Genomic DNA, 10,219 nt, shown 5'->3' with positions numbered 1-10,219 from the left:
ATTGCATGGGGGCTCCATATTTTCCATGATTTTTTCCCATAATAACCCAGCAACATCAATCTTTTCTTTTCTCCCTAGGATAGCCATATAGCTCTGCGAGATGGAGTACTTTCCTGTCGGATTTAAGATGTATCTCTCCTGCGTATACCAACCTCTCATGATATCCTTAAGAGAACTAAAGTGTTGAATATCTTCCATGATTCTATTAACAGACTGCAAGTACCATGGCCCTTCCCATTCACATTTACAGTGAAATAAGGGGAAGTTACACAAGTCATTACAATATTGATAAAATCAGCAGGAAAACCATAACCTACAAGTACTTCCTGTAAGAAACCCCAATCTAGCATGTCATCTGCCTTTCTCAAATCAATCTTCATCAAACATCTTGGAGATGTCTTCCTATTATAGTGTCTTAGAAGGTCATGCCGAATAAGCACATAATGGACAAGAGACCTTCCTTGTACAAATGCAACTTGGTTCTCTGCTACAATGAAATTAACAGACTCCTTCAGTCTAACACATATCATCTTAGTAATAGTCTTATACAAAACATTACAATAAGAGATTAGGTGATATGACATAATAAAAATATCTATTATTGTCATCTCCAAGTTTAATCCATGTTGCCTTTGTCCTTGATCAATCTTTCATTTTAGAAGTTTTTATTATTGTGGTTTTGTTGAACAAATTATTTTCGTATAGGTTGTAATGCATCCTACTTTGATTCCTACTACTGTGGAGTCAGAAAAATCGTATTTGATTAATTGGAAGGATTTGAAAGATAAGGTGGATCTGAAAATGGATGAGTTGATCAAAAAATTTGATGGAAGACCTATGGTTGATACAGATCATAACATGCATGAAACTGTTAGTAGTAGACAACCACCGGAGGGAGTTGGTGAATATGCAAATTTGAGTGACAAACTTTCAGACATTATTGAATTATGTAAAGAGATGTCTAGTAGGATGAACGTGATAAATAAAAGATTTGATGTTTTAGATGCCAAAGTGAACAAGTTGAGTGACACAGTGAGTGATTTGCGTGTCATTGTAGAGGAATCAATAAAAATTGATAACGTGGGTGATGGTCAACCAGATATGTTGGCGAAGAAGAAAATGGTTGATCACCCAAGTATTATCGATCAGTTCTCTTTAGAAATTTGCTTTGTCAAGATGATCCAATCAGATAAGAATAAAAAAAATGTCACTGCTGCTTGGAAGATATTGAAGGAATTGGATAGGTAATTGCAAAAATGCCATATTTTAGTTTGAAATTTTAGAAATGTCTTCTGGGATCATGTTCACATATCTTATTCTCTCTTATTGACTTCTTTTTCTAGGGTGAAAAAATTGATATATGTTCCGGGATCATGTCATTTAACTGATCCGCAAGAGGTGATAAATTACTGCATAAATTACAATAGGTTGAGCTTAAGTTGTTTTCATTAACATAATAATGACATTTTGTCTCTTCTGTTGCACTAATGGTAGAGTATTAAAAAAATGTATTCTGGTAAAACTGTGGAAGCTGAAATAAAGAAGGTACTTTTGTTTAAGCTGCAAAAATATTCTGATACAAACTTATGGCTCAGCACTGAGGTAATTGTGTCCTCTTTAGATAGTTAATTTGCTTGCTTTAGAGATGTACTATTTAGATAGCTAATTTGTTTGCTTAAGAGATGGAATAACGTTTATTAAATTCATATTTAATGCAGTTAATAATTTTATTGCAGGTGCTTGAAAGTTTCTTTGATATTTTGAATCGCAAATTCAAAGATTCTTATTTCTACAGCGTCTTGCATGCCGTATGTTAAATCTAACTGTCATCATGTATTTCCGTGGTAATGTACATAGTCCATGTAAAGTAACTTCATTTCTTTGGTTCTAGATGTGTAGTATCGACAATTTTCCTTCATAGGAGATAGATTTTCAAAAATTACACAAACATAAGGAAAACCACAGAAAGGTAAGGAAAATAGACAAAATCTATGACACCAATGCTAAAGCATGAGTATAACTTCAGTTGTTTTTGTTTCATTAAGATTTTTCTTCCAATGCTAGTTGAGAATCACTTCTTTGGAGCATGTGTTGACCTGGAAAAGAAGAGTATTCACATTTTTATTCCATGTTTACATGCGTGGAAGATTATAAGCCATTGATTTTTTTGTTGGTGTGTATTCAATTATCTATTCAAGTACGAATTATTTGAAATACTCAAACTAACATTATATTTTCAGATTCAATTATTGGATAACTCTATTAATGCTTTCCAATTCAAAATAATCACGATTGGAAATAATCCATGCCAGTCTGATACTTCAAGTTGTGGAGTTTTTCTTTGCAAGTACTTTGAGTTTTATGCAAGGGGAGAAAAAATTTCTTTTGATCAGGTTAGTAGTGAAATCTCATTTATATTCTTCAAGAAGTATCTTTGTGGACACTTTCTTAGTAGTAATTTCTTTAAATTGGGTTTTCTTTTCCAGAGTAATGTTCAAATAGCACGATTCATCTTGTTATTTGAAGTGCAGAAGGAACAAATACTCACAAGTGTAGATGTGCTGGGGATAAACACAGGTAAAAAAAGCTTCTTATTTTGGATTTGAATGGTATTATGGCTGAAGTAATTACAGTTAATGATAAATCACCAATAATAGGTAACAAATATTTTCTTTTTAATTATTAAGATGTCGTTCCCTCTTCTCCGGATCATGGCATTTGCAGCTCTCCTGCGGATGTCGATAGAACTGTTGTTGCTGCCTCCTCTCAAGATATATCTTCTCCTTTGGGTAATCGTACTTGCGACTCCCAAGTGGATGCTTGCAAAGATGCCTCTCCTACGGGTGTTGGTGTTCCCTTTTCTCCGGATCATGGCATTTGCGCCTCTCCTGCGGATGTAGATAGAATTGTTGTTGCTGCCTCCTTTCAAGATACATCTTCTCCTTTGGATAATCGTACTTGCGACTCCCAAGTGGATGCCTCTCCTGCGGATGTCGATAGAAGTTGTTGCCTCCTCTCAGGATACATTTTCTTCTTTAGATAATCATACTTGCGACTCCCAAGTGGATGCTTGCAAAGATGCCTCTCCTACGGGTGTCGGTGTTCCCTCTTCTCCGAATCATGGCATTTGCGCCTCTCCTGCGGATGTAGATAGAACTGTTGTTGTTGCCTCCTTTCAAGATACATCTTCTCCTTTTGATAAGCGTACTTGCGACTCCCAAGTGAATGCTTGCAAAGATGCCTCTCCTACGGGTGCCGGTGCCGTACCCTCTTCTTTGGATCGTGGCATTGTTGTTTCCTCTTCTCTGGATCATGGCATTTGCGCCTCTCCTACTATGGATAACCACAAACGTGGAAGCTCTTCTCCTCGGGATGATTGACTTGCGAAGATGGTGCCACTGAACAACCTAGGCACTCAAAACGAACTAGAAGGTTACCAACATTCTATCATGATTTTTTATTGTAGAAGAAACCGCAAAGAGGCCCTAAGAAAAATTGAAGCAATTGGATTTCCCTGGAACTCTTATTATATTTTAATATAATTTATAAATGTTATTAAAATTTATAGTAATATTGAATTTAATAGCGATTAACTAATGTCAATAAAGACTTTAACATTTTTTTGTTAACTATGTGCATATTTTTTGGTACTAAAAATGGTTTTGTTGTAATGAAACCAACTTTACTCATTTTATTAGATCAAGCTTAGCTTAACAGATGTGCTTTCCAGCTAGCTATGAAACTATGAAATTAAAAAAAATTAGATATAATAATTGAATAATAAATTTAATTTCAACAACAATTAAAACCTTACACTTCTTGTTATCTTTTAGATTGTCCCATGTTTAGTTAATAGCATGGTACATGGTCACGTTTTGAGTGGGTTTGAACGACTTTATAATATTTTCTCATACTTTATATTTGCAAGTAAAGAAATTTTGGGGTGCCTGAATAGTCAAAATTTAATTGAACTTTTGGGTGCCAACTGAATCAAAGTGAGTCTTTAATAATAATGTATGTCTTTATTGTTAGCAAATTAATTAAGAAAAAAAAAGTAAAGAGAAATTAGATTTGTGCAATTTAATAAGGGGGAATTGTATGAAATAGCAAACTATTAATTCAAACTAAATGATATAGCCATAGTTTATTTTAATTGTAATTCGCAGCAAACATACACTTTTTTTGTCATCTGATTCGGTATACAATTAGCCATTTTCTATTTACAATTAGTTATTTTATACATTTCGGTATAAAATGTATAAAATGAGTTTGTGTTTGTATAAAGCGAGAGAAAAGTGTATATACAAATATAAATACATATATTTTCATCTTATACACTTATAATTATACAAATAGATATCTTATTATACAAATTACAATGTATAAATGAATTTATACAAAACTAAACAATTTGTATAAAATTGGATGTTTGTAGCGAATTATACAAATCAAAAACTACATAGCAAATATAAAATTTGTTATGGAGCGCAATGATGCAAACTATAGCTACAACATACAAATATAATTTTTATATTTGCTATATCTGAAAGTTGCTCAATTTAATAATGACCACTTTTCTGTATCCCTCTTTCCCGAGGCCAAAAGAAGCTGAATTTTCTTTTGTGTTGGGTATGGCTTTTGCTTCTAGAGTGGCTTTCTCTTCTGAGTTTATTTATAGAAGTCTTACAATTTGTAGTACTTTTTTTTTACGTAAGTGGGCAATAATAATCATAAATAAAGCTGCCTAATTTTATGCATGCACACTTTTTATAAAAGAAAAGTAATTCTTGGGGTATTCGAGATTCAAATTAAATAGGTTCAATTGTTATCAAATGTACTTCTATATTATAAGTTCAAATTTAAAAATTGAAACATTTATTAGTGATTTTTTAATTCTAAATTATTGAAGAGTAAATTGAGTTGTATTTGATCAGGTTAAAATGGACCTAGTTATTTTTGGACCTCTGATGTAAATAACCATTGTACATTCAAATTATAAAACCTATAAAAGCCAAAGTCTAAACTTGTAATTATAAAATTATATTATTGTATTTAGTGAAGGATGTAATTACAAGGAGCTTTCTATTGTCAATCAATTTGATCGATTAAATTTCTTAAGCACCTGTTTAAAATCATTAATTAAGTTCTTCGTTAGAATGTCCGGGTGAAATTGGATAAACTTGAAAAGAACAATCGATCATAGCTCTAATGATTATTAGAATAAATTTTAATCATTGGCCTCATTTTAGGTGATTGACATGTAAATAATAGAGGTGTAAATGAAATTACTAGGCCATAATGAAGCCACGTCGATTTTTCTCATATGAAGGGTTACTTGCCCATGATTAATTCCACACTCGTACGCTATTGAAATTAATTGAGCCAAGGCAGCACACTCATCTCTCTTATGAAACTTGTGGAATTCTTGTAGGATTTGTTTAATCAGATAATACTTTCTTTAATGACTTTTCATATTTAATATTATAAGAATTAATTTGATTAAATTAAATTTTAAATATTCAAAATTAACTATACGAAGAATACTAAAAATAAGGGATAAGGGTTTGAAAAATACCCAATTTTGGTCGGATTTGCTGTTGCGATACTAAGCTTTCATAAGGACCTATTACCTCCCTAGACTATTTAATACCGTATTTTTTACCCCCTGAACTATTTAATAGTGTATTTTAAAGGTATATATGTGTCACGTGGACACATTACTATTTATATTTTTGCATTATTTTTTATGTCCACGTGGGCAAATATATATGTTTAAAATACGGTATTAAATAGTCTAGAGAGGTAATAGGTCCTCATGAAAGTTTAGTATCGCAACAGTAAATCTGATCAAAATTGAGATATTTTTCAGACCCTTCTTCCTAAAATTAACGATCATTGATCTCAATTTAAAATCGTGAAGTACAATACTGCCATATACAATCTCAGAAAATGTGTTAATTAATGTAAAAGCTGGAGACCTTTAAATTTGGCCTATTCATCCTCATCTTTCTCACAATTATTATTGTACCATAGAATGGATTAGGATTTAGGACACACATAATTATTATATCCACTACTCAATACTAAAGATGCAATTTCTCTTTTTAAAATTGTTTGATGTGTTTTGTTTAACTTACATTTCAAACTCCTTCCTCTATGATTGAGTACCTCAAGCCCTTTTTTTTCCACTTACCTTCTTTAGTCTCTCTCTTCCTTTTCCTTTCACCATAAAGTATGTTTGCTATTAAGAAAATAATATAGTAAAATTTGCAATTAATTCATGTGAAAGGAGAGGGAGAAAAATCTTTGAAAGTGACTTAAAAGGACTCTGGATCTAGAAAATCAGCTCCTCTAATAATTGAAGCAATATAATATTGAATCTCAAGTCGTCGTAATATACGTGGTCTATTCCGTGCCTAAATGTACGTATCAATTATAAAAATTTAAGAATATACTAATTAGAATACTTCACTGCGTCCTCTTCCTCTTTAGGAAAAGCCCCCTATATATATATACCACTCACTCATTGCTTCTCATAAAACCACACCAACTCCATCTCCTCTCTTTTAGCTTTCATCAATAATTGTCTCTCCTTCTTGTGAACCAACAAAAACTCACAATCACTAAATAAAAAAAGTCCTGAATTTTTAGACAGAGAAATGGATCAAAAATTGCCCGTTGTAGCTAAAAAGTTCTACAAGATAGTCCGTGTGGCTTACTTCATGCTAAGAAATGGATTATCATCAAAGAGAAAACTAATGTTCGATCTCAATTTACTAATGAAACGTGGTAAGATTGCTGGCAAAGCCGTCTTCCAAAATCTGATGTTCCAGGGCCATAATAATATTAATCATGGCCATCAATCATCGTCAAAAGAGTATTACGAGTTCAGCTGCAGTAACAGTCCAGCTTTCCATCTCCCCTTCCACATCAACAAGCGCATTAATAAGCATAATCAGACTGAACACGACGACGTTTCAATGATGAACGCTGCTGTTTTGAAGGCATTAGAAATGCTTCAGAGCGAAACAGCATCACCTGCTTTGCCTGGATTTGGAAGGACTCCAACGGTGAGGCAATTAAGAATCACTGACTCGCCTTTTCCTCTAACATCAGATACTGATAACGGTGAAATGATCAACCACGTAAACGAAAAAGCTGATGAATTCATTTCTCGATTCTACAGAGATTTGAGAAGAGAAGCTTCCACCTTTGCTTAGTTTTTTTGTTGTTGTGATATTCCAGAATTTCTTAGAGGAGAAACTCGAAAAAATAAAATAAATTTTGAGTTTATAAAGGTGATGATAATTTGTAATTTCATCCCATAATTAATACATTCAAGGCTGTGAGTAGTCCTGAAATTTTGCATTCACATTAATTCACTCTCAATTTAAGAGGAGTAAAATGCTAAATTAGAATTCCTTTAAAAGTTAAAATAAAGCCTATTATATTAAACGCGGTTAGCACAAATTAGAAAGTTAAGTTTATTCCTTCTCCAAGATAAAATCTAATCTAAAATTCTTAATTGAATCGGAGTTAATTAAACGTTACCCGCCTATCAAACCTACCTTAATGGGAGTTTGGATTATTTTTTCGTTTCATGTAAAACAAAATTTTCTTTTTTTGGAATTTCACAGTATCAAACCCTCAATTTTAGCTTAAGTTGTTAATTTGGTCTAAATACATATTTGGATTCTTGCACCATGTCAAAGAGAAAATTTTTAAAATATCCCACTTTTGACCATATAGGTAAAAAATGACACTGGGAAGTTTCAGATTTCACTTATGATTTTCATGGCAATATTTGCAAAAATTATTCTAGCCAGAGAATTGCCGCAATTGGCTAATGACAGAAGCAAAACCATCCGTACATCGTATATAAGAGAAAACGTTTATATAATGTTTAACAGAAAGCTCATCAAAAAATTTCGTTGACGAAATCTGTCCAAGACTAACGAAATCGAATGAGCAAAATTCTTGACTCATCTCAATAGATTCAGAATCCATATGTTTCTCTGAATAATCATAATTTATTTTAATGAACCGTGAAGCATATATTTGTTTTAATGATTGTGATATTGAAAACCTACTTAATAGTTGATTTCTTTTAAATTTTGATAATAATTTGTTTCATATTCAATATTCAAGTAAAAAATTTGCAATACTTTTTAGAGTTAGAACTTAAAACTGATTCTAAAATATTCAAAACTATCGAGGTAAATATAATGTCATCTAATTTGAACAAACGCCAAAATAAGAAACAATAATACACTGTCTCAATGCAAGTTACAAGTTGATACTCTTGCTTGCATTTTTTCTAAGGTGCTCTTGTGGATTTTTGGATGTTAGCTTTTAGTGTAAATTTTTGTTATGCATGTTTAAATTTTATGTATTATTATTTTAATAAAATTAGTGATCTAAAATCAAATTTTAGTATAGTAGGTATATAGACATATATATATATATATATATATATATATATATATATATATATATATAAAATAAAATTGGTATTACCTTTTCGTGGTTTTCCATAGTTATGATTTTTAGTGTAGTATTAATCTATGATAATATTTTACATGGTAAAATTATTACTTATAAAATAAAGAATAATTTAATTAATAACACGATATTAGTCATGTGTTCTCAATATAATACTTGAATATTATTATAAAAACATTATTTATTATTATGAAAATTTGAGTAATTTAATTTAAAATTTTAAAATATTTCGATATACATAGTTTTCCTTTTTTTAATTTAGATTTTGTACTTGTTATTTTACAATCATTAATATTATCAAAGAAAAATTAACTTCACAAACTTAACTATTAAATTTTTTAAAGCTCTCAAAATGTAGATGTCCTAAAGAAAAGTTTCCCTTATATTTGTCTAGTATGTTTTTTTTATCTCTTATAAAAAACTATTATTTGCATTTTAGATGGTTGATTTTTGTTGTTTCAACTCATCAAACTCTATTGCATATTTATCTACGTATTTGCTGGAAAATGTTTTGTTGAAACTATGTGGGTTAGAATACTCGTAGTTGAAAAAGTGAGGGACTTAATAACACATTGTTATTATTTTCTCAAACTTTATTTGCAAGTATATAGAACTCATGGGTTGCTTGAATATTCAAAACTTAATTGAAATTTTGGGAGCCAATAGTGAATCAAAGAAATTCTTAAGAGTATAATATATGTTTTATCATTAGAAAATTAATTAAGAAAAATAATTGTAAAGACAAATTTAATTTGCGGAATTTAGGTAAGATTATAATAATTGACCACTTCTTTTGTATCCCTCTTTCTTCCAGCAAAAGTAGCTGAATTTTCTTTTGTGTTGGGTATGGCTTTTGCTTTTGCTTTTGGAGTTGCTTTCTATTTTTTGTTTATTTATAAGTTCTATAATTTGCTCCATGCCCAAATGTGTCAAACTTTAAAACTTTCACATAAAGAATACATTAAAAGCTGTGAGCTAGTAGCTAGTAGTCCTGAAATACAAAAAATTTCTCTTAGTTTGATTGTTGTGTTCTTGTTACGTTTTTTTTTGAATTGAAAATAAGAAAAGCAAAAAAGAGAAATTAGAAATAATTATAAGTTGAAGTAAAGCATAGTGTATTTCCATCGAGTCCAAGAGCAAATGTGATTATAAGAGTAGTTCAACGTTATGGTCACATGACAAATTATATGCATTCTAGAAAAATATCATATCAAATATTCAAATTATTGGACTAATTTGCTTTGATCAATTAAGTTACGTAAGCACTTGCTTAATATCATTAATTAAGTTTCGTGTTGCGCTTAAGGTGACTGCTCGGATGCAAAAAGAACAAATCAGTCATAGCTTAATGATTTATAGAAGGAATTTTAATTATTGGCCCCATTTTAGTAGATTGACATGTAAATAATAGAGGTGTAATTAGAATTATTATATGAAGACACGTGGGTTTTCCTCCGGGATGGGTGACTTGCTTCATCTCTCTTAATGTACATTTGTATGATATTTTGTCGTTTATTTTTATTTGTTATATTTCACTTAATGAGAATTAATATAATTAATTTTGAAGTTAAATTAAATTATATTAATACAATATTTTGAATGTTCGAAAACTACAAGAAATGATAAAAATGAACCGAGGAGTTTTCAAACTGTTAATTAATGTAAAAGCTAGAGACCTTTTAATATGTAACATCTTGCATATTCATCCTCATCTTTC

General features: G+C 30.7%; 1 protein-coding gene across 1 annotated transcript; it reads left to right on the top strand.

The window, feature by feature from the left end:
- The first annotated feature begins 6,565 nt into the window (after positions 1-6,565).
- On the top strand, positions 6,566-7,372 carry LOC125829703 (uncharacterized). The gene has a single exon (XM_049508897.1). The coding sequence runs from the start codon at positions 6,660-6,662 to the stop codon at positions 7,218-7,220; it is 561 nt and encodes a 186-aa protein (XP_049364854.1). The 5' UTR covers positions 6,566-6,659; the 3' UTR covers positions 7,221-7,372.
- Positions 7,373-10,219: the final 2,847 nt, after the last annotated feature.

The sequence above is a fragment of the Solanum verrucosum genome, unplaced genomic scaffold (assembly GCF_900185275.1).
Source record: "Solanum verrucosum unplaced genomic scaffold, falcon-dt-bn FXZP01000102.1, whole genome shotgun sequence".
Lineage (NCBI taxonomy): Eukaryota > Viridiplantae > Streptophyta > Magnoliopsida > Solanales > Solanaceae > Solanum > Solanum verrucosum.
This window is presented reverse-complemented; position numbering and strand designations above follow the sequence as displayed.